This window comes from Pongo pygmaeus, chromosome 1 (genome assembly GCF_028885625.2).
Source record: "Pongo pygmaeus isolate AG05252 chromosome 1, NHGRI_mPonPyg2-v2.0_pri, whole genome shotgun sequence".
Taxonomy (NCBI): Eukaryota; Metazoa; Chordata; class Mammalia; order Primates; family Hominidae; genus Pongo; species Pongo pygmaeus.
This window is the reverse complement of record NC_072373.2, coordinates 21,564,932-21,589,904: the sequence shown is the minus strand read 5'-3', so window position 1 is coordinate 21,589,904 and position 24,973 is coordinate 21,564,932. Positions and strand designations below refer to the sequence as shown.

At 56.7% G+C, this 24,973-nt stretch overlaps 1 protein-coding gene across 2 annotated transcripts in view; it reads right to left on the bottom strand.

The window, feature by feature from the left end:
- WNT9A (Wnt family member 9A) overlaps positions 1-21,954 on the bottom strand; it is a 36,275-nt gene extending 14,321 nt beyond the window's left edge. The window contains exon 1 of one of the 2 annotated variants that reach the window (XM_054467484.2): positions 21,736-21,954. In XM_054467484.2, coding sequence (XP_054323459.1) covers positions 21,736-21,830 — 95 coding nt within the window. In that variant the 5' untranslated portion in view covers positions 21,831-21,954. The remainder of the gene's footprint in view (positions 1-21,735) is intronic. The other variant, XM_054467475.2, reaches the window with a different exon arrangement.
- Between the last annotated feature and the right edge of the window lie 3,019 nt (positions 21,955-24,973).

Genomic DNA, 24,973 nt, shown 5'->3' with positions numbered 1-24,973 from the left:
CCAGGCACGGCCACCTCAAGCCAGACTCAGCCCTCCAGCCCTTAGGAGGGCACCCGCCTGGACAGGGCCAGGGCTCAGAGGCCCCTCCCGAAAGCATCACTGGACACATGCTGCCCAACCCACCGCCAGCAGACCTCAGCAGAGAACGGCACTCAGGATGTTCTGGGAGCCACCGGGGTGCCAGCTTGGGAAGGCTCCCCCCACACCTTCGCATGGCCCTGCTAGGCCCCGCCACCCACCCCGAGGGAGTAGCTCCTGCCCAAGGGTATGGAGGGGAGGGGCCCAAGAGGCTCCCTAGCACACCCCATCAAAGGCAAGGCCACACAGGTGACCCCAAGGCTACTGAGGGGCACCTGCCTCCAGGACCACAGGCGCAGGCCACAGAGGGAGCAGGTAGAGGCCCAAGGAAGGACCCCACAGCCCCTCCACAAGAGCCACCCACCTGGTGGGCGTGCTGAGATACCCTGCCCGGCCAAGCTGACATCCTGCCCCCTAAGCTGGGGTCTGCTCCTCCAGGATGCTCAGAGCCAGCCTGAGCCCCCATGAGCCCTCGGAGTTGAGCCAGAGTTGCAGAAGGACCTGCAACGGCCCCTCACCAGTCAGTGAGCCACCAACGGGTGCCGTGGAGGGGGTCTTCACTTGGGGAGGCCATGCCCAGGATTCAGGACACACACCCATGTGCCAGGCTGCCAGGGAGTGGGTAGAGGAGGAGCCCAAGGGCCCTTCTAGCAAATCCCCAAGGTCCCCGAGGCACAGGCCCCATGCAGCACAACGGGCCCCATGGGGAGGACAGGAGGGACCAGCCAGTCCTCCGAGCCCGGACACTGCCGTGGGCTGAGGTTGGGAGAGGCCTGGGTGAGGGAAGGCAGGGCGGGGCAGACAGGTCCCCTCAGATGCCCTAGGGGTCAGGACAGGAGCACGGGGCGGCACTGTGGGCATCCATGCACAGACACCTCCAAGCCCCAGGGCTAGGGATGGGATGTCCCAGGACAGCTGGGCACACAGAGCAGGGCTAGGGCGGGAGGCAGGCTGGGGAGTAAGGCCAGGAGAGCCACACCTCACACACAAGGGCAGCTTGCAGATGGAGACCTCCATCCCCAGACGGAATGCCACAGCTGTGACCAGAACAGCCCTCAGGAAGACGACAGCCTCCCACCTGTGCCTCCCCAGGCCTGGACCCGCCAGGACCCACGAGCCCCAAGCCACTGTCCCAGAAAACCCCTACAGCCAGGCCGGCGTGGGCCCTCCACAAGCTGCAAAACCCAACTGTGGGTGTGGACAGGGCACAGGGGGAGGGGAGAGGGAGGGCATTAAGAAGAAGAAGGGGAGGGGAAAAGGGGAGAGGAGGAGGGTAGGGGACGAGGGGACAAGGGGACGAGGAGGAGGGGGAGAAGCCCCATCTACCGGAGCCACCCCTCCCTCCCTGTCAAGGATGTCAGCCTGCCCTGCCCTCTCCCTGTGACCCACCACCTTGCCCACACTGGTCAGTGTGAGGCCCGAGCACGCCGGGGCACTGAGAGCTGGTTTGACGGTGACTAGCTGAGTCCTCCAGCCTTCCCTAGGGCACCCCTGAAGCAGGCAGACAGCAGGGCAGCAAGTGTGGCTACACCTGGAGACTTGCCAGGCAGCTGCCCTCCCCTCTGGCCCCAGGACACCCCTCTATCAGAGGCAACTCCCTAAACGCAGCCGCAGGTGACTGACCCTGATCCAAGGCCAGGCAGGGTGGGCAGGGTGGGCCGTCGGCACTGGCAGAAGGGTGTGGAGGGAGGGTGGCCCCAGCCCAGCAGTGGCAAGGGATGGCCTGAGGCCCAAGGGCTACGCCCTTCCCTGGAGTAGTCACTGAATTCTGTGCTGCTCTGGCCATGGCCTTCTTAAGCTCCTGTCTCCTCACCTCTCCCACCCTGGGTAACCCCTGCCCCATGCCTCCTTCATTATCAGGGTGGGCTCCACATGCAGCCAACTGAGGGGACTCACAGCCTCAGGGGGTGCAGGTCTGAGGATAAACAGGCAGACCACAGGCACCGCAGGGCATGCTGGGGAACAGGATGGGCGATCTCAGAGCGTGGGCCCAGCAGAGGGGGCCCAGACCCTCCTGACAGGCAGGGCTCCCAGGTGGGGCTCTCTGTCTGCCACGCGACAGAGCCACAGAAGGGCTGAAGAAGGGAGAAGTGGTTCCCAACACAACCTCAGAACAGAGAAGCTTTCTTCCGTGAGACTCAGAACTCAGAAGTCACTGAAAAGTGAATATATTTGACTACTCAAAAGTATAAAAATCTCTGCATAGCAAAAAACAAAAAAGAGGCAGCGCAGAGTCCAGAGATCAACAGACAAATTTTATCTGGGGCAAATGCCTACAACTCACACCCCAGACCAGGGGCCAGCGCTGTGCACGTGTGTGTGTGTGTGTGTGTGTGTGTGTGTGTGTGTGTGTGTGTGTGTGTGTGTGTGTGTGTGTGTGTGTGTGTGTGTGTGTCTGTCTGGATACATATCTCTTCCTATAAACCAATAACAAAGGAACCGACTGAAGACAAAGGGTATAAACCCACAGGCCAAGGGAAGGAAACCAACTGGCTCTTCAAACCCATGAGCCGACACTCAGCCCCACTCCAAGACTTTCTGTGCCTGCCTGCCCAGCTGCTCCAGAGACCGTGACGGGAGGGTTGTTTGAGCCCAGGAACTGGAGACCAGCCCAGGCAACACAGCAAGACCCCATCTCAAGAAAAAAAACTATATTGATACATTATGCTTCGTTAATTAATAAGCACAAATCAAATGTCTGATGAGAATATTGTCAAGGACATGGGGAGACACTCTTCCACGGCTGGAATTCCAAACTGACATATCTAGGAAACTTTACAAATAATCCACTGTAGGGATCTGAATGTTTGTGTCTTCCCCAAATTCATATGGTCAAACCTAACACCATCAAAGTGGTAGCATTAGGAGGTGGGGCCTCTGGAAAGTGATTAGGTGATGAACAGGATTAGTGTCCTTACGGACCCCAAGCTGGGTGCGGTGGCTCACGCATGTAAACCCAGCACTTTGGGAGGCCAAGGCGGGAGGATCACTCGAGGTCAGGAGTTCGAGACCAGCCTGGGCAACACAGTGCGACCTGGTCTCTATAAAATATTTAAAAATTAGCCAGGTGCAGTGGTGCATGCCTGTGGTCCCAGCTACTCAGGAGGCTGAGGCGGGGGAAACACCTGAGCTTGGGAGGTCAAGGTTGCAGTGAGCTGTGGTTAAAATAATAATAAAATAAAATATAAATAAATAAAAGGGACCCTAGAGAGACCCTTGCCTCTTCTGCCATGTGAGGACATGGGGAGAAGGCACTGTCTATGAACCAGGAAGTGACCTCACCAGACACAGAATCTGCCACACCTTGACCTTGGCCTTCCAGCCTCCAGAGCTGTGAGCAGCACACTTCTGTGTTTCACAAGCTCCCAGGCTGTGGTGTTTTGCCATAGCAGCCTGCGTAAACTAAGATGCCCGACAATTACAGATATAATCACATCTTTCTGGAAGCACAGCCTGCACGTGCATTGTACCTTCCCAGCATGCCATTCAACACAGCCTTGTTATAGGAATGTGCTGGAGACAGTAGGAGAGCAGCTGGGAACGTCGGATCCACACGCCCTGTGGCGTGTCACGTGATCCGTGGGCAGCCAGCCACCCCATGTGAATCCATGCCGAGTCGCGCCCCAGGTGTGCTCAGTGGACAAGCAGAACCCAGCAGGGGGTGGATAAGCTCGGTAAGGGCAGCATGTGTGTGCGCATTTGTGGCTACACCGGACCAAGCAAAGACCCAAAGATGGAGGAAGCACATTATTCCCCACACAGATGTGAGTTGTGCTGGCGCACAGATGGCCTATCCAGAATCCATGGAACTTGCTCCACACTCAGCAAATGGCACAGGCCTGGGAGGTGGGGGCTGCAGTGAGCTACGAACACACCACCACACATCAGCCTGGGTCACAGACTGAGACCATCTAAAAACTAACAAAAAAACCAGCCTGCATCACCCCGGTTTATATAAAGGTGGCAGCAGCCATCCTGATCTTGTTCTTCATCTTCAGAGGAATGCCTTCAACATTTCAGCGTGAAGTCTGATGCCCAAACAGCATTTCCAGCCACAGAGGCGCCCTTTGGTTCTTAGTTTGCTAAGAACCTTTAAAAATCATAAATGAGGCCAGGCGCAGTGGCTCACGCCTGTAATCCCAGCGCTTCGGGAGGCCGAGGTGGGAGGATCACTTGAGGTCAGGAGTTCGAGACCAGCCTGGCCAACATGGTGAAATCCTGTCTCTACTAAAAATATAAAAATTAGCTGGGCATGGAGGTGCACGCCTGTAATCCCAGCTACTCACTTGAACCCGGGAGGCAGAGGTTGCAGTGAGCTGAGATCACGCTACTGCACTCTAGCCTGGGTGACAAGAGTGCGACTCCGTCTCAAAAAAAAAAAAAATCATAAATGAATATTGAATGTTATCAAATGTCATCCCTACATCTTTTGAGGTATGACTTTTCTCTCATCTTCCTTCCTTCCTTCCTTCCTTTTTCTTAGAGGAAGAGTCTCACACTGCCACCGAGGCTGGAGTGCAGTGGCACAATGACAGCTCACTGCAGACTCACTGTTGCAGTGAGCTACAGAAACTGACGAATGTTCTGTGGAAGTTTGTCTTCCTGGACTCAACCTGGCCAGGACAGGCTCCATCCTTTTCTATGGGGCTAGATGTCTTCTGACAGTGTCTTCCTAGGATTTTCACATCTGTGTTTGTGATTTTCTTCTCTCTAGCTCTTCCCACTGAGTTTCAGTGCCTGTGTGAGGGGTCTTCTGTTTAATTTTCCTAGAAGAGTTTGTATCAGATGAGAATTGTATCTTCTTACCTGTTTGTTCTGAAGAACTGGCCATGAAGCCATCTAAGGACTGAGCTATTCTTGGCAAAAACATTTCCTTTCTGATCCAGTTTCTTTTTTCTTTTCTTTCTGAACAGCTTTACTGAGATACACAGGCACACCTTGAAGATGTTGTAGCTTTGGTTCCAGACCATCACAATAAAGAGAAGGTCAGAATAAAGCAAATCACATGAGTTTTTTTGTTTCTCAGTGCTTCTACAAGGTATGCTTACACTATAGTCTTTAAGTGAGCAATAGCATTATGTCTTAAAAATAATACATATACTTTAGTTAAAAACACTGGACTGCTAAAAAAGGCTAACAATCATCTGAGCTTCACTGAGTTGTCACCTTTTCGCTGGGGGAGGGTCTTGCCTCCATGCTGGTAGCTGCTGACTGGTCAGCGTGGTGGCTGCTGAAGTTTGGGGTGGCTGTGGAAATGTCTTTCTTTTTTTTTTTTTTTTTTTTTGTATCTTTAGTAGAGACGGGGTTTCACCATGTTGGCCAGGCTGGTCTGGAACTCCTGACCTCTTGATCCGCCTGCCTTGGACTCCCAAAGTGCTGGGATTACAGGCATGAGCCATCGCGCCCAGCCAGAAATTTCTTAAAGCAAGACAACTATGAAGTTTGCCACATCAATGGACTCTCCCTTTCATGAAAGACGTCTCTACAGCAGGTGATGCTGCTTGCTAGCGTTTTACCCACAGTGGAACTGCTTTCACAATTAGAGTCACTCTTCTCAAACCCTGCCACTGCTTTATCAACTAAATTGATATCAATTCTAAATCCTTTGTTGTCATCTCAACAATGTGCACAGCATCTTCACCAGAAGTAGATTCCATCTCAAGAAACCACTTTCTTTGTTTACCCATAAGAAGCAACTCGTCATCTATTCACATTTTCTCATGAGACTGCAGCAATTCAGTCCCATTTCCAGGCTCTACTTCCAATTCTCATTCTCTTGCTGCTTCCACCACATCTGCAGTGACTTCCTCCCCTGAAGTCTGGGATCCCTCAGAGTCATCCATGAGGGCTGGAATCAACATCTTCCAAACTCCTGTTCATGCTGCTGTTTTGACCTCCTCCCATGAATCATGAATGTTCTTAAGGCATCTAGAATGGTGAATCCTTTCCAGCAGGTTTTCAATTGACTTTTCCCAGATCCATCAGAGGAATCACTGTCTATGGCAGCTGTAGCCTTATGAAATGCCTTAAATAATAAGACTTGAAAGTTGAAATGACTCCTTGATCTGTGAGCTGGAGAATTAATGCACATTGTGTTAGCAGGCATGGAAACAACATATATCTCCTGGCACATCTCCACCAGAGCTCTTGGGTGAACAGGGCACTGCTAATGAGCAATAATATTTTGCAGGAATCTTTTTTTCTGAGCAGTGGGTCTTCACAGTGGGCATAAAATATTTAGTAAACCAGGCTGGGAACAAATGTGCTGTCATCGAGGCTTTGTTATTCCATTTCTAGAGCACAGGCAGAGTAGATTTGGCGTAATTCTTAACAGTCATAGAATTGTTGCAATGGTGAATGGGCATTGGCTTTAACTTAAAAGTTACCAGCTGCATTAGCCCCTATCAAGAGAGTCACCCTGTCCTTTGAAGCTTTGAAGCTAGGCATTGACTTCTCCTCTATAGCTATGGAAGTCCCAGATGACATCTTCTTTCAGTAGAAGGCTGTTTCATTTCCACTGAAGATCTGTTATTACCGTGGCCCCCTTCATCAGTGATCTTAGCTGGATCTGCTGGAGAGCTTGCTGCAATGTCTCCAACAGCACTTGCACTTTCATGTTACAGAGACCGCTTCTTTCCTTAAACCTCGTCAACCAACCTCTGTTCGCTTCCACCTTTTTTTCTGCAGCTTCCTGGCCTGTCTCAGCCTTCATAAAACTGAAGAGGATTAGGGCCTTACTCTGAATTAGGCTTTGGCTTAAGGGAATGCTGTGGCTGGTTTGATCTTCTATCCAGACCACTCACACTTTCCCCATATCAGCAATAAGACTGTTTCACTTTATCATTTGTATGTTTACTGGAGTAGCACTTTCCATTTTCTTCAACAACTTCTTTGCATTCACAGCTTGGCTAACTGAGGCCCAGCTTCCAGCCTGTCTTGGCTTTGGACATGCCTTCCTCACTAACCTTAATCATTCTTCGCTTTAAAGTGAGGGACGTGCGACTCCCTTTCACTTGAACACTCAGAAGCCACTGTAGGGTTATTAATTGGTCTAATTTTAATATTGTTGTGTCTCAGGAAATAGGGAGGCCTGGGGAAAGGGAGAGAGATGGGGAATAGACTGTCGGTGGAGCAATGAGGACATAAAATGTTTATCAATTAAGTTTATTGTCTTACATGGGCACGGCTCATGGCATCCCATAATACTTACAATAGCAACAGCAATGATCACCGACCACAGATCACCATAACAGATATAATCATAATGAGAAATTTTGAAATATTGCAATTACCAAAATGTGACACACAAGCAGGAAGTGAGCACACGCTGTTGGAAAAATGGCCCCAAAGGACGTGCTTGTGACAGGGCTTCTACTAACCCTCGACATGCAATCGTACCACAGAGCCAAGCACAGTGGAGCAGGGTCAGGCTGCAGCTCACACACCACAAACTCAGCCACTGCAAGATTCGCTGTGAATTCACTGATATGGGCAACAATCACCACAGTCAGACACAGGGCCTGCCATCTCCTCAGAAACTCCCCCAGCCCTGATCCACTTTCTGTCTTGATGGATTTGCCTATCCTGGATATTTAAGTGGAATCACGCAGCATTCACCTTTTGTGGCTGTCTTATTTCACCGAACACAATGTCCTCGAGGTTCATCTGGGCTGCAGCCTGTGTCAGAACATCCCTCCTCTTAAGGGTGAATCCTATTCCATTGTGTGGATGGAACACGTTGTGCTCACCCAGTCATGTGCTGAGAGGCACCTGGGTTGTTTCATTTTCCAGCTTTCATACCTGATGCCATTATGAACATTCACACACGTATTTGTGTGGACATATGTTTTCACTTCTCTTGGGTATACACCTGGGAGGGGAGCTGCTGGGTCACAGGGAAACTCTGTGCTTAATCCCTTGGGAACTCAGATGTTTTTCCAATGTGGCTGCACTTTATATTCTCAATGCCCCATTTTCTTTAATTATTATAGGATTAATGAATATTTCTGTATCTTGACTTAGTTTCTATTACTTTTCTTTTCCGGTTTTGTCAGTTTCATCTAAATTTTCAGATTTATTGTCATGAATCTATTAATTGCTTTCTCCTGTTTTTGTCTGAAGAATCTGTAGGGATTCCCCTAGACAGGAAACTAATGCAATGAGCCTCATCTTTCTGGATTAGTCTCAGATATTTCCAAGAAGTGCGCTGTCATCTCTACGGCATGTCTACTCTTATGTAATTACTGTTGGCACTATTTCCAATGTCTTACTTCTATTTCCTTTCATGTTGGCCTGTAGTTCTCTCTAGCTTCTCAACAGTACTGTGCGTTCTGGTTTCTCTCCTCTTCTAAAATGTGCACTTAAAGCTATCACTGTCATCATTTCAGTTGCTCCTAAACTGCAGCCTCAGTCACAACTTCAGGTCATGACGCAGAGCCTGAGTCACAGCCTCAGGGAGCTCTACAAAGCCTGAGTCATAGCTCCAGTTCACCATACAGAGCCTGAGTCATAGCCTCAGGTCAGCTCAAGCTGATCGTAGTGGGGGCTGTGACCCCAGTCACAACCTTAGGTCACCATAGACAGCCTGAGTCACAGCCCCAGTTCACCACATAGAGCCTGAGTCACAGCCCCAGTTCACCATACAGAGCCTGAGTCACAGCCCCAGTTCACCACAGAGTCTGAGTCACAGCCCCAGTTCACCATAAAGAGCCTGAGTCACAGCTCAGTTTGCCATACAGATCCTGAGTCACAGCCCCAGTTCACCATACAGAGCCTGAGTCACATCCCCTGTTCACCATAGCAGAAACTGTGACCCCAGCCACAGCCTCAGGTTGCCAAGCAGACCCCAGATTACACCCCCAGTTCACAGAGCCTGAGTCACAGCCTCAGGTCACCATACAGGGCCTGAATCAGACTCAGTTCACATACAGAGCTTGAGTCACAGCTCCAGTTCACTATAGTGGGGACTGTGACCCCAGTAACAGCCTAGGTTTCTGTTTGCCATAGAGAGCCTGAGTCACCATCTCAGGCTGCCAAACAGAGACCAAGTCACAGACTCAGGTCATGCTGCAGAGCCTGGTTCACCATCTGGCCCTCTCCTCCTCCTTCTCTCGAGATTCCCTCTGTGCCCTAAACCCTCTGAGTTGGTGAGTTCTCTCCCCTCCTCTAACATTCTATATCCTCCATCCTTGGAGTGTCTCTTACAGGGAAATTAGACTAAGCCCCTAACCACACTCCAATCAACCCAGCCTTTCGCCTTGAGCAGTTCATCCCCTAGGGTCTGGAGTCTCAGTTTACCCTCTTGTCTCATCCTTTCTGTTGACCATGCCTGTCCTGGGTTTTTTCATCCTCTTTTCCTCTTTTTGGGTTTTTGTTGTTGTTGTTGTTGTTGTTATTCCACATTTTCCCTCTGCTCATCTGAAGTTGCATAGTCTTTTTTGTAATTTCCACGGTCACCTTCAATGCTATACCATGTGTCTGTGACCTACCTAGGCCTGATGCTGGTCAGTGCCTTCTCTACCTGGGCAGCACAGGGCCAGAGAACACATTCCCATCGACTCTCCTGCCCTGAGTTATGTGCTAATTGCGTGTTTTACCTCCATTTGGGGGCCCAACAAGACACTGTTTTATCAGTCAGCACTCCCTCCATGGCACCTTCAGAGCCCATGCTCTGCCCTCACTCCTTCCTGCATCTCGTTATGCAGCAGGGCCTCCGCCTCCTGAGGTCGGCGCCAGCTTGTTGGTGTCCTCACGCTTCATCTGTATTCTTTCTCAGATGGCTTTCACGATTCTCTGTCTTCAATCTTGTGCAGCTTTTCTTTTTTTCTTTTTTTTTTTTTAAGACGGAGTCTCACTCTGTTGCTCAGGCTAGAGTGCAGTGGCACCATCTCAGCTCACTGCAACTTCCACCTCCTGGGTTCAAGCGATTGTTCCTGCCTCAGCCTCCCAAGTAGCTGGGATTACAGGCGGCTACCAACACGCCTGGCTAATTTTTTTGTATTTTTAGTAGAGACGGGGTTTTGCTATGTTGGCCAGGCTGGTCTCAAATTCCTGACCTCAGGTGATCCACCTACCTTGGCCTTTCAAAGTGCTGGGATTACAGGTGTGAGGAACTGCACCTGGCCACCCAGCTAATTTTTGTATTTTTAGTAGAGACGGGGTTTCACCATGTTGGCCAGGTTGGTCTCAAACTCCTGACCTCAGGTGATCCGCCCAACACAGCCTCGCAAAGTGCTGGGATTACAGGCATGAGCCACTGCACCCGGTTTTTTTTTTTTTTTTTTTGAGACATGGTCTTTGCTCTGTTCAGGCTGGAGGGCAGTAGTGCTATCTTGGTTCACTGCAGCCTCCACCTCCAGGACTCAAGTGATCCTCCTTCCTTAGCCTCCCAAAGTGCTGGGATCACAGGCATGAGGCACTGTGCCCAGCATGCTGTGTGCTTCTAATGTGTCATGTTCCAGGGTGAACTTATTTTTACTTTTGGCCTGGGAAGACACTGGGCTCCTGGAATCTTCTTTACAGCTTTATTCAATTTCGGAAAACTGTCATCCTCTCCCCTCATACATATCAGCCCTGTCCCACTCCCGCACCCTTCTCGGCTGCCTCCGGCATGGCCTCCCCATGTCGCCGAGGTGTCCTGCCCTCTGTCTGACATCTCGCCGCCTCTCTGGTATACTCTGGGTAATTTCTTCTGACTTATCTTCCAGTGTGCTAATTCCCTTCAGCTGTTTCTAATCTGCTTTTAAATCAGGCCATTACTTACTTTTTTCCCCCTCTAGCTCTATTTGGTTTTTCCAAACTTGCTGGGTCAGTCTTTGTGGTTTCCCGAGCCTTGCAGCCATCCCCAAGTGTCTTCCTTCCTAGAGGCAGAGTGAGGAGAGCCACTGCACTCAGCACCGCTGCTCCGCTTCCTGGGCTGCGGCTGTCTTTTCGAGGCTCCTGTTGTGTTTCTGTGCAGACCTGGTTAGCTCTGACCCCGGGCTGCTCACTGTACTGAGGAAACAGTTGGCAGAAACAAGTTGAAGGAGAGGATAAAGGTACTACAGTAGGTGGAACGGCATCCCCCACCAAATGCTTCTAACGCAATCTCAGTCAGGGGCCTTATGTGGAATAAGAAGCATTGCAGAAATAATTGAGATAAGGATCTCAAGGCAAGATCATCCCAGACACGGTGGGCTCTTTAGAGCCAGTGGAGGCTGTCCTTATAAGAAAAAGGAGAAGACACAGAGGCGGACGAGAGGGCCACGTGAAGATTGAGGCAGGGCGTAAAGTGGCCAGTCACCAGCCAAGGAGCCCCACGGTTCGCAGCCATCACTGGCAGCTGGAAGAGGCAGGAAGGACCCTCCCCTCAAGCCTCCAGAGGGGCATGGCCCTGCGGATGCCGTGATTTCAGACCTGAGACAGAAGTCCTGTTGTTTTAGGCCAGCCAGTCTATGGTGCCTGACAGCAGCCCCAGGACACTAGCATAGATTTTGGAAAGGATCTCGTTATGTGCACACCAGCCAGGCTTCTAGGGCCACCTGCAGTCCCAGAGCCAGGCCACCCAAAACCCAGCATGAGGCCAGGGCCCGGGACCATGTTGGTGACTCAGGCCTCAGCGCACACATGGTGGCTGTGCCCTGCCCTGGGGGCCACCTGGGGCTGTGGGAGGGTCTCCTCTGAGTATTCTCTCCTTAGTGGGCCATGGCCTTTACTATGAACCCTCATCCCATGAGACCAAACCAACCTCACGCTGTCTTGTTCAGCATCTATTCTTGCTATTTCTAGGGATGCCCACCAACCATTTCATCAACTCTTTGACACTTATAAAGTTAAATACACACACACACATGCACAAAGACAACAACACACCCACACAAACCCCCCACACAGATACACCCATACACACAGACACACATGTGTACACACACACACACCCCCATACAAACCCATAAACCCATATACACACGTATACACACACACATATATCCATACATACACACCCATACAAACCGATACACACAGACACACGCATACACACATGTACAGGAACAAACACACCCACACAAACCCTCCCACAGATACACCCATACACACAGACACACATGTGTACACACACACCCCCATACAAACCCATAAACCCATACACACACACATATACCCATACATACACACCCATACAAACCCATACACACAGACACATGCATACACACATACAGGAACAAACACACTCACACAAACCCCCACACACACACACACACAGATACACCCATACGAACCCATAAACCCATACACACAGACACATACATACACACATCCACAGGAACGAACACACCCACACAAACCCCCCATACACACAGATACACCCATACACTCAGGTATACACACAGACACACCCATATGAACCCATAAACCCATAGAGATGCACGCATACGCACGTGCAGACACACAACCCCCCACATGCATACATGTATACACACATGCATATGTCCATCCAAATGCAAACACACATACATGCACACACACATACATATATATGCATGTACACACATAAGATCCATGTAAAAATTCAGCTTTAGTTGTTTCAAGCAGAAAAGCCTCTGCGTCTTGTGGGCCTGTTGCTGAAAACGGGCATCTATGCTCTCCAGTGTCTCGTGTCTTCATGTCCTAAACTACCTGGTGAGTGTGTTTTTGACTCTGCTACACTGGCAAGAAACTGAGGTCAGGGTATTAAACAGTGTAGCCGCCTGTGCAGCCTGTGAGTGCGGAGGCAGGGCTGGGACCTGAAAGTGGCCTCTGACCTGATTGCACCCCTGCCAGGCCCACAGCAGCACCAGTTCATGACTGCTCTCCCCGGTGAAGGGCCCGGATGACGACGGCTCCATGGGACACCCATACCCCTCAAGCCCCAGCCACCTCCCACCTCTGACTGTCATTCCAGGTGCAGCCATGCAGGAGGACACAGGCCTTCTGGAGAGAAGGAAGACGTCTCAACACCCATATGTGGCTGCGGCTGCCATGCCACAGGGCACACAGAACAGTTCCATGCTGCAGATGGGGCCGCGGACAGTGCTGGTCTCAGGGACCATGGGGGAGGTGGCTCCAGGGAGCGGTGACCCGGCCACCTCCTTGAGCCCTGGAAGCTGGCCGCGGTGGTCAGCACTGACCCCTGCAGAAGCTCCGTGGAGACCATTCCCCAGCCCCACAGGAGTGGAGCTTAGCACACATGGGGCTGAGTCTGGGGACGGCCCCCAGCTCCTCGGGCTAGGCCTGATGCTGCCATGACCTGGCTGCTTGGGGATCGGGCCACCCTGGGAGGACCCAGACACTCAGACACCTTGCCCTGAGCCTGAGGGCAGCCAAATGGGCCTTGTCCCCAGAGAGAACCCGAGACACACAGGGATAGCCACCCCACACTGCCAGGTCCCTAAAGCCACAGGCTCCTTCCAGCTCCCAGCACGATAGACAGGAAGTCCTACGGAGGGAGCACACATCACCAAGGCCGGCCTCCGACCTCCTTGCCTCCTGCCAGCAGGTCTAGCCACCCTGACCGGGACCCAGCTTTCTTCTCCAGGCTGGGGCAGAGGGAGAGGGGACTGCATTTCCAGAAGCCACAATGCCCCGCCAGCAAAACCTCAGTCCTGCCAGACAGCGTTTAATTTCTGTGTGAAACAAAATCAAAACAAATTCTAGCACTGAGAAACCGGGGCTGAGATCAACTCTCCACCCTCCCCGTGGTCTGCAAATCAACCCAGCCCGAGCCCAGCTTCCAGCCCAAGCACGTCTGCTGTGTCCCTCAGGGCTGCAACGCCACCAGGGCCCAGCTGCACCCAAGAGGAGGTGGGGCACATGCCGCAAGGATGGCAGGGGTGGCCTGTGCAGATGCCCAGGTGCCTGCCAGGCGAGGCATCCTCGGGCCTGAGAGAGACACCTCCCTCCACCCTGCTGAAAGCACCGTGTCCCACGGCAGCCCCGGGAATAAGCCCTGCCCTGTCTGTGTCTGCAGCATCCATGGGGTCCCCCAAACCAGACCACAGAGGCCAGCCCACCTCCCCCAGGCTACTTGGGCTGACTGCCCTTTTCTGGGGCAAAGTCCTGGACCCCAGAGTGGACATGGCTGGTCTGTGGGCTGCAAGACAGGCAACCAAGGCTGCACACAGGACCCCCGGGGGAAAGATGAAGAGCAGAAGCTTCCAGGAGGCCTCTGTGCTCAGTGACCACAGCCCCCCATGGCCTTCCCAGACAGCCGCAGACCCACACAACTGGTCAGCAGGACAGGGAGAGCCACACAACCTTCCAGCGGCCACCAGTGTCACCTCCCACACTGTCATACCCTCTGGAGCTCACTCTCCTGTGGGTGTCACAGAGGGGGCATCCCAAAGTCCACCTGGCTCCCCTCCCCACCCCACAGTGACTCCAGGGCTGCAGCCTCTGTCCCCATCTGGCCAGGAGGGACGCCGGCCCTGACGTTCTCCAGCTCTGGGAGGCTCTGGCAGCAGCTCCTCCTGGGCCAGACCTCCAGCCCACTTCCCCTGGCTGCACTGACCTCAGGTATCGCTAAAAAAAACAAATGCAGCCTGCGGCTTGCCTTTTTCCATCGTCCCATCCGGCCACCGGTCCTGAGGTGCTGCAACTGCCAGCTGGACAGCTGGGCTTCCTCTGGCGGGCAGCAGCGCCCAGCCTGCCAGGACCACGCCGGGAGGGCAACAGGCTCCAGGGAGGGCCCAGGCTGCAGGTCACGGAGCTGGGGCGGCCCAGTGCCACCCAGGTCAGCAGGCACAGCAAGACCATCCCCAGCCACCTGCCACCCTGCCCGGCCTGGACCACAGATGTGTTTGAATATGACCCCTGAAGGAAAACCAGGGTCACATCCCCGCCGGGGCTGCACTCCGCATGGCTGCTCTGGTGGGGCCATCAACACCTGGCCTATTGTCCACACACAGGAAGATGCGGCAGCCTGGCAGCCAGGTCTGCACTGCACTACGTCTGGCCACAAGTGTAGACACAGCCCTGCCAGAGTCAGGGTCCTGTAGGACCCGGGGCTGGGCTCTCAGGTGAATGAGTGACACAGATCCACCTGGCAGGGAGAGCCTCAGGCTTGAGGGAGTCTTGGGGTAGGGGGGCACACAGAATGCAGCTTGGAGAAGACCCCACAGGGACCCTTCTGGCCAATCCCAGAATTGAGCGACCAGGGAGAGATGGATGCATCTGAGGAGAACACAAGGGGACCCTCCTGGCTGATCCCAGAGTTGAGCGACCAGGGAGAATAGAATGCATCTGAAGAGACCCCACAGGAACCCTCCTGGCCAACCCCAGACCTGAGCAACCAGGGAGAGAAGGATGCATCTGAGGAGACTCCACAGGGACCCTCCTGGCAAACCCCAGAGCTGAGCACGCAGGGAGAGAAGGAGGCATCGGGGCAGTCACTGGGCTTCCTGCAAGAAGCAGCAGCCAGGGCCGACCCCGAGGGACAGGCAAGGCCCTGGGAGCACAGGGGAGATGGCACCACTGTGCCCCAAGGGCCTCACCTGACCCTCGGGGTCGGCCCCATCAGAGGTCAACATCCAGCCAGAAGGCATGGGGTCTGGGGAACCTCCACTCGTGGCTGGCCTTCTGGGTTCTGGGGGCCTGGCTCAGTCCCCAGTCCCACAGACACTCCTGCGGGAGCCACCCTGGTCCCAGACAACTGCACCGGTCCTCACCCCGCCGCCCGCCCAGCACAATGCACAAAGGGAGCCCGTGCTGCAGCCGGGATCAGGTGGCGCAACCGAGGCCTGTCAACAGGTGTCGCTTTCCCGCAGCCCCCACCCTCCCACAGGCATCACCTCCTCCCTGCCCCCAGGTCCAGAGCCTCCAGGAGGTATCCGTGCCTGTGTGCTCTTTCCTAGGGGAAGAGTCACCCACACGCTTCTTTGATGGCCAAACCCCAGAGCAGGGCACCCCCAGCCCGGGCCACCCCAGCAGCCGGCGGAAGGTCCCAGGCCAGGGCAGGCACTGGGGCTCTCTGCAGCCCGCAGCAGGATGGGAGCAAGATGAGGCCAGCTGTCTCCCCAACCAGACGTCCACCGGCTGTGGACAGGACATCTGCTCCCTCAGCTGTGGCAGGCCAGGCACTGCTGCTCCGTCCTTACCACACACCCTCCACACCCTCCAGGGAGCCAGGACCCCCAAGCAGGTCGGGCAGGGAGAGGCTGGGGGTTCCAAGGCCCCTGGGTGCAGGGCAGGAAGGAGGAAGGCCACCAGCGCCTGCAGGGGCCATCAGGCTGACACTCCAGACCGTCCCACTTACGGCCCCACTGTCAGGGAAGCCTGGCACCTGGGTCCCTCTACTGGCCACGGGGTCCCAGGCCAGGAGTCCTGGAGAAATGCCCCGACTTTCCACTGGCCCTGTCCTCTCCTCTCCATGCTAAGAAGTCCCCAGGGAGTCCCCTGGCCCCAAGGGCCCCTCCTCTCAGCCCTCTGCTGAGGTCTGCCCCACTGAGCCACTTCCACGATCTCTCGAAACAAGGCAGCTGCCTGGCCTCTTTCCTCCCTGCCCTTCTGGCCCTTCAGAGCACTCTGTGTGGCCTTTCTTCCTGATGCCAGGCCCCACGTGCTTCCTGGGGTGTCCTAACTTGTTGGAGGGGGCGGGTCTCCAGGGCAGCGCCTGCCCAAACCTAAGCCTGAGCTCTCAGCTGCTCCCAAACCCCCTGGCCCACAGTGCTCAGAGCACCTGACCCAGGCCCCAGCCAAGGGGTCACCCCAGACACTGCCTTCTTGCCAGCCCCTTCCCAGGCTTCTCTAGCCCACCACACAGCCCCATGATTCCACACCTCAGGCCCACCCCTCCTTCTCCAGCCCTGCCAGGGACCCACAGGTGCCCCTCGTCCAGGCAGCCAGCTGTGCCCAGGCCTGATGCACAGAAAGGCAGAGCCATGGGACCAGGCAGGGTATGTCCTGCCCACAGCCAGCAGCCTCCCTCTTGGACCCTGTGGGATCTGATGTTGGCACTAATGTGAGAAACACATCCCCTCCCCATGCCTGCGACAGCAGCCTCTCCGCAGCCTCCTCTGAGAGTCCCCTGAGCACCCAGAACTGCCCCACACCAGGCTCTAGGAAACGGGGGATGTCCTGGCTGCCCCCACCCACCCAGTGGGGCTGCCGGGGTGTCGCTGGCTCCTTGTGCAGGGGTAAGAGCGCCCACAGGCTCACAGGTCTAGAGACAAGTTTCTCCTCAGTCCAAGGAGAGATCCAAATATGTAAAGAGCTCTCATAACTCAACAGGAGAAAGACAAGCAGCCCCACTAAAAACAGGCAAAGGAGCTGCATGGACATTCTCCAAAGAAGATCCATGGGCCATGAGGCCACGAAAGAATGCTCAGCGCCAATGGCCACCTGACAAATGCAGTCAGAGCCACACAAGGTGCCATTCCACACCCACTCGGATGGCTGCAGTAGAAAATAAAACAGAAAACCAGTGTCGGCGAGAAAGTGGAGAAACGAGCCTTTCTGCGCTGCCGGCAGAAATGTAAAATGCTGCATCCAGAAGGGTTTGGCAGGGCCTCAAAAACCTAAATGCAGGCGGGGAGCAGGGGCTCACACCTGTAACCCCAGCACTTTGCGAGGCTGACGCGGGAGATCACTTGAGCCCAGGAGTTCAAAGTCAGCCTGGACAACATGGTAAAACCCCGTCTCTACAAAAAATAAAATTTAAAAAAATTAGCCAGGATTAGTGGCTTGTGCCTGTGGTCCCAGCTACCTGGGATGCTGAGGCGGGAGGATGGTTGAGCCTCTGAGGTGGAGGCAGCAATGAGCCTTCATCACATAGCTGCACTCCAGCCTGGGTGACAGAGCAAGACTCTGTCTCAATAAAACAAAACAAAAACAAAAACATCACATGCAGAGTTACCATGTGACCCAGTACCTCCACTTCTATGTATCCCAAGAACTGAAAACACACACACACACAAAACCTCACATACCAACGTTCACAGCAACATTATCCATCACAGCCAACAGTGGAAGCGATCCAGATGTCCGTCAACTGATGAACTCAAAAAATCTCTCGGAGAGTCTTCCAGTCGAGTCTAACTCAGTGGTAAGAAAGAAGGCAATACTGACGCGTGCTACAACGGTGATGCTGAGTGAGAGAAGCCAGGCGCGGAGGCCACACGGCATAGGATTCCATTTCTAGGAAACGTCCGGGACAGGCAGACCCGTGGAGAAAGAACGCAGATGAGTGGTTGCCAGGGACTGGGGGAGGGGAATGGGCAGCGACTGCCTAATGCGTATGAGGTTTCTGGGGTGAGGAAAACGTTCTGGAATTAAACAGTGGTGAGAGCTGCATGGCCTGGCAAATGAGGTACTCAAAATCACGGGGCTGTATACATTAAAAGAGTGGATTTTACAGGACGTGAGTTACGGCCAATAACAAAAAGCCTCGGCCAGCCCTGAGGCCCACCAGGCCCCCAATTCACAGTGGTCACTCCCTCCAGCCTGGCTTCTGGACCAGTTCCAAGCACCTTTCCAGCCCCGATGGCTGGCTCTGGGGCCACGGCCGGGGGCACCTCAACAATCCCTCAGTGCCAGCCTTGGTTATGCCTCTTCCAGGCAGGCCTCCAGGCTACTGAGGCCCAGAGAAGGGGACAAATTGATAGGGCCTGGTCTCCCACCATCGTGCCCCCAAAGTAACCTGCAAATGTTTCCTGAGTGATGTAAACTGCAAGGGCCACCACCACAAAACAGCCTCAGGGTCTTTAAAGAAGAACTCCAGTGGGAAGTCTCAGCCCTCATCCCGAGCCAGCCCGGGACCCCTAAGGAAAGGGCTGCAAGGTGCCAGGGAGCCAGGCAGCCTAGCAGCCAGACGTGGGGGTCCAAGCCCTGCTGGGCAGGAACAGCCCCCAGGCCCAGGCCCAGCCCTGACTCCACATCCAGAGGGTCTGGGCCCAGCAGAGGAGCAGCTCCGGCATCTAATCCGGATCTACCATCTCAGCTGAGACCACAACCCAGCAAAGGCAAAGCAAGAGGGGCCTCCCAATGGAAGACAAACTATGTCCTCAGACCACCACCAGGACCACCCTCTTGCTGTAACCTTGGAGAGAGGGTCTGAGTCTGCACCCCAAGCCCTCCCTATGACCTCGGGCTGGCCTCCCTGCTTACTCCTCTGTTTAGAAGGGCTTGGGGCCAGGCCAGTGAGGAGGCACAGGGACACAGCCATGGGAGAACCAGATGGAGATGCCACCTGCTAGCCAGGCCAAGGTGCAGGGCCAGGCCGAGGGGGAGCCTCTTCCCCACAGGGGGTCCAGCCTGGTGGCCAGAGGCCTCTAGGAGGGCAGCGGGCGCCAGCCAGGGTTGGGTTGCAGCTCAGGGAACAGGCAGGGAGGGCTCCCGTGGGTCCACGTGACCCTCCCCCAGGCCAGCCTCTCCTCTCCGGGTTCCTGGGCTGTAACTGGAGCCGCGTTCCTGCCCGGGAGCCTCCGTGCCAGGCAGAGCTTTCGAGAGGGGGAAGGGAAAAAACGGCCCTAGATCCCAGCCCCTTCTCCCTGCTTCCTGGACTGGAGCTGGGAAGGGCCACCCCAGCCCCGCTCCAGCTCCAGCCCCGCCTGGCCTTTAATGCCCTGGGCCACCCCCTGCCTTTGCTGGGCCAGGAGCCACAGCAGGAGAGGCCTCCACACAACCCAGCCTGGAGCCCTTTGTGCCCTGCTTCCCCTCCCCAGCCCAACCTTGGGAACTGACTTATGTGGGGCCCAAGGCCTCCAGCAGCCCAGATAGAACCTGGCCTGCCCTGACCCAGGATGCCCCCCAGCCCCTGGTTCAGGAAGGTGCTCATTCTCCATCAGTCAAACAGAGTCCTAGCTGCCCTCTGCAATGTCAGCTGTCCCCAAAGGCAGCACGCTTGCCCTCTGGACTTCCCACAGGGCAGCTACATGGAGAGCTGCCCTCAGACAGGACTCAGGAATTCTCCCTTGATGGGTCCTTTGGAGCCAAGAAGCAGGGCCAAGGGGGCCTGGCCAGAGGAGCCACAACAGCACTTAAGTCCTTGCTATGCGCCTGGCACCAGCCTGGACTTACTGTCTGCAAGAGAGCTGAAACACACGCACACAAAGCAGCAGAGCCCCTTGACCTTCTCCAGGGCACAAAGCCCAGAGATAGGTCAGAGAAGGAGAGGCCAAGACCCAGCGCCACCCCGTCTCCAGGAATCGGATCACAGCAGGGACAAAGCTGCTGCAGCCCGGACAAGCCCAGGGTGTGTCCCGAGCCCAAGAAGCAGCGCCTCCGCTGGGCCGGAGAGCAGGGAAGCACAGCTGGCTGACAAGGCCACGGTGAGTCACCGCGGACCTGTGGCCCTCCCTCCTGCACTCCCGGGTGAGGCTGCGGGCTGCACAGATGGCATGCTGTGGCGTGCCAGCCCAAGCCCGTACCCACAGTTGCAGCCAGGAGAGGGCTGCGGGTGGGGGCCCCAGGGAACTGAGACACCGGGCTGACCCTGGAAGACGACCCAGAAGAAAGGAACAGAGAGAAGAAAGGGGGAGAAAGAAAAACACAAAGGGAAAGTTTCCCATGAAAATATTTTATTTTCTTTGAGAACAGGATACACCTGCAGGGCTCCTCGGCCCAGGCGGCCTCTCCCTGCCCAGGCGGGTGCCAGATTCCTGGACCAACGGGGCCCTCTGCCGGCCAGCCCGCCGCGCGCTGGCGCTCAGGCCAGAGGACCGGGAACAGGTGACCGGCGGAGGGCGGCGGCCCGGCCGAGGGAGTGGCCCAGGGCGTCCAGGTCGGGGGCTGGGATCCGAAGGCCAGCCAGGGCTCCCAGCGGCGGCGCTCGGGGTAGGAGGCGGGAGGGTGGCGGGGAGGCCCGGGGCGCTGCCTCGCACGGCGCCACCCTGCACCTAAGCGCACCCAAAGCGCAGCGAGGGTCCCTGTAAAGGTCGCTGGACTGGGCATCCCAGACCTCGGAGAGGGCGAGGGAAGAAGGAAGGGAAAGAAAGGAAGAGAGAGACGCGCCGACAGCCCCGCAAAGCGCTGCTGCCAGAGACACGCGAGCACGGGCAGTGACACCGCGGGACGCCCCGGCCTGGCCCTGCGCTCCCGGCCAGGTCCCATGGACGCGCTCCCGCGGGCCGGGGCCCGGGCCACAGCGTCAGAAGCAAAGCGCAAGAAAAATAAATTCCTCCAGCTTGGAGGATTTCTCTCTCTCTCTCTCTCTCTCCGTTTGGGGCTCAGCGCGAGGAACATCTGGATTTTGTACGTGTTTTTGTTACTGTTAAATTAACTTCTCGAGAAGAGAAAGGGGGGGAAGCTGCTAGGTGGGCGATGGCCAGGGGCTGAGGACTCAGGCTCCAGCCTTTTGGCAAGGACACCGCGGCCCAAGGAAGTCGGGACCTGATCCCAGTCCTTAAGCGCGAGGCAGTCCTGCTCACGGCGGCGGCGGCGGCGACTACGACGACGACGACTCTGCGGTCACGGAGGACCGCGGCCCGGCGCAAGCCCGACGGGTCCACCCGCCTCTCTAGCCGTGCCGCGCGGCGGACGGAGCGACGCGCGCGCCGCAAACAAACAGCGCCAGGCAACCCGGCGGCCCCGCCGCGCCCCGGCCCCAGCCACCCCGGGTGCCTCGGGGACTCCGGACGACCCCGCCCCGGCCCCGCCGCCCCCGCCGCCCCCGCCCACCAGTGCGCGCCGGCCGCCGAAGGCACCTACCCGAAGTAGGCGGCCGAAGGGCGCAGCGCGGCGAGCAGCAGCGTCAGCCCGAAGGCCGCGGCCAGCCAGCGCGCCAGCGGGGACCCATCCAGCATCTTGCCGCGCCTCGGCGGCCGACCATCGCGCTCCCAGCTCCGCGCAGGGCGCGCCGCGGCCGCCGCCCTCTTATAGCGCCCGGAGCGCGGCCAGCTGGGCCCGGCCCCGCCCCGCGCCCGGGAGGGGATCACGCCGGCGCCGGGGGCGGGCCGAAACCCGAGCCGCGCGCGCCAGCCCGCCAGCCCCTCCCGGCCACTCGGGGCCCCGGCCGCCGCTCCCGGCGCGGGTCTCAGGCGCGCCCTGCCCGGCGGGGATGGAGGAAGGGGAGGCGGGGAGCGGTGGGAACCGAGGGCGGGGCGTGCGAGAACCCGGGGCGACCACGGCGGGACGGCATTGGGGGGCCGGGGGCGGGCATCGGGAAGCGGGTAGAGCGTTGGGGGCGCTGCAGTGGGAGCTTGGTGCGGCCCTGGGGGCGGGATTGAGGGGGAGGGGAGGGGAGGCGTTGGCGGCCGGGCTAGCCGCCGGCGGGGCTCCAGGCCGGGACGGTCGGGGATGGTTCCACAGAGGACCCGGCCGTCTGCCCCGAGCTGGGCGCTGCGCGGCTGCTCCGGGGGAAGCTTGGTGAGGAGGAGTCGGGCCAGCCGGTGATGCCTGCGCCTCTTGGGCATGCTGACCCCCTCAAGGAGCGGGGACAGAGAATCGCTCCTTTCTGGCGGGGAATGTGGCCGCTTTCGGCCTGGGAATGAAGCGACGTAGCCTGCTGGGGCTGTGAGGTGAGTAGCTCTACCTTTTGGGGTCCTGGTGGTCTCCCCATTCTTAAATTGTGGGAGTGGAGCTAGCGGCTAAGTCAATGCCACACCAGCCATCGGGCGACGCCCTTCTCAGAGCCTGTTTCCTGGCTGGGACGGGGAGAAAGAGGACTCCTGGGATGGAAGGTGCACGCCCAGGCAGCTAGAAGCGCACAGTCACAGCCCAGGGACTCGTCCCCTCTGCTGATACGGATTCGGAGCTGCTTCTGAAGCAGAATGGTGTCAGAGGACCCAGAGCTGGCGTTAGGATACAGGTGCACACATTCCAGACAGACCTGGGGGTGGCATCCAGGAGAAGGCTTGTAAGTTCCCTGGATGGGGCCTCTGTGCCATGCAACAAGGGACACAAGAACAGGGCTTGGGGTCCAGGCTGGCGGTGGCATGCCTGCCACCTGCAGACCCTGGTCAGTGCAGGATGGTGCCTCCAACACGGGCTAGGCTACCAAGGCTGAGGACACAGGGCCAGCGATCCTGCCCAGCCATGTGCTGCAGGGGCCTCAGAGACCTGGGCTGCGGTGCCAGCTCTCTAGGCAGTGCCCTCTGCGCCTGCAGGGACTGATTCTGGCACAGTGACCGCAGAGCCTGGGGGGGGCGGAGCACATGCCCCCGGAAGGCTGTGAAACGCTGCCAGTGGCAGCGACAGAGGCGAATATGAGGGGTCCTCAGAGGAAAAACAAAGAAGATAGGAGCAGCAGAAAATGGCCCCCACAAGGATCTGAGCCAACCTCACCACTCCTTGGGCTCCCGGCCCTGCTTGCCTGGGAAAGCCTGGTCATGTGGGTCACCCCAGTGAGCATGCCCTTTCTGAGTCTCTGATGGCCAGCTTGCCAGGTGAGCTTCAGGTGCATGTGGGGCAAAGCAAGGGTGGGGAAGGGAGGAGACCGGGCCTGGGCAGTCACTCTATCTCGGGGCCTCAGTTTCCCCATCTGAGACCCATCCAACTCCAGCGACTGGTGGCTTTTCTCCAAGGCATGATGTCCTGTGTGGGAGCCCTGGCCCCTGGTTCTGCTTTTCCACTAAGTGTGACTGGTCTCACATCCTTCCCCATCCATAGGACCCCCCTCCTGTGGGGAGAGGGCACTTGTTTGTCCTCTTTTGCTCAGGGGGCTGGGCCACCTCCCTTGAAATGGGGCTGACTCAGCAGAGGGAGCGCAGACGGCAGCCCAGCCCACCCAGGCTGCAGTGACGCCAGTGGGAGGCCCACCCGCCCCACGGCCATGGGCTCCAGTGAGCCTCCAAAGTCTGGCTCCAGCACCAGGAAGTGAGAGGTAGCAGAGGGAAGCAGACAGGATGGGCGACCCCCCCAACCCCCACAACGATGGCATGCTTAAAGGCATGGAGGCTGCCTCCAAGAAGATGTGTGAGATTGTAAATGTGCATCACAAGCGCCTCTGGCATCACAGAGCTCCCTTCCACTGGGGGTGAAGCGCTCTCCCAGCAGCAGTTTGGTGGTCCCCAAGGAAGGAGGCTGCCTGGCCGGCTGAGGGGCAGGGGGCTCTAGCCCCAGTCCTGGACTCTCAGGACCACATTTGGTGCAAGAGGGTGCTGAGAAGGATGATCCGACATCCGTGGACTCCGGAAGGACCCTGCTGTTTCGCCAGAGAAGGGAGGCCATCAGCTCATGGCAGCTTTTGGTGGTGGTGGGAGTGACAGGCCAGCCCTGAGTGGCCCCACCAGACCCCCAGTTGAAGCCCCGGCCCAACTCCAGCCAGGAGCCTATCAGAATGCCCAGGAGCCGAGGGCATGTGGCTGACAGGACCCAGGGCACGTGGTTGGTAGGGCCCAGTGCCCCAGGCAGGGTAATGTCAGAGATACACCTGAGGTCTGGCAGGGCTGGCCCAGCTCTTACCTTCCTGCACCTAGGATGATGGTGGCAGATAGAGGCAGTCCCCTCAGCCTACCTGGACCCAGGGAGAATCACACCCCCTCCCACGAATCTCCCAGGCTCAAACTCCCTTTCATGTCTGGCTGCCCTCACCCACCGTGGCCTGCCTGCTGCCTCAGCCACAGCTGCTAGTGGCCCTTCCCAGAGGGCAGCATTCACCTGCCCAAGGGCACATGGCACTAAGAAGGCAAGCACCTGCCCCCACCCCCTGCTTCTCTCAAGCCATATCCAGACAACCTTTGGCACAGTGTGAGGTGGAGACGTTTCCCAGGAAGTGTAGGCTTTTTTATTCTCATCTGCCATACCGCAGGGGAGATGAAACTCCCCTGTGTTTCTGTTGGAGAAGCTGGGGCTGGCAGTTCTCTGGCTGGAAGGTGCATTGTACCCCACAACTCCCCACGGCCTCCCAGGCCTAAGAAGCTCTCCAGGTAAGGGATGGCTTGTCCAGGTAGGCAGGACAAGCCATCACTGGGCCCACAGTCAGGTGAACAGAAGTGAAGTCTACCTC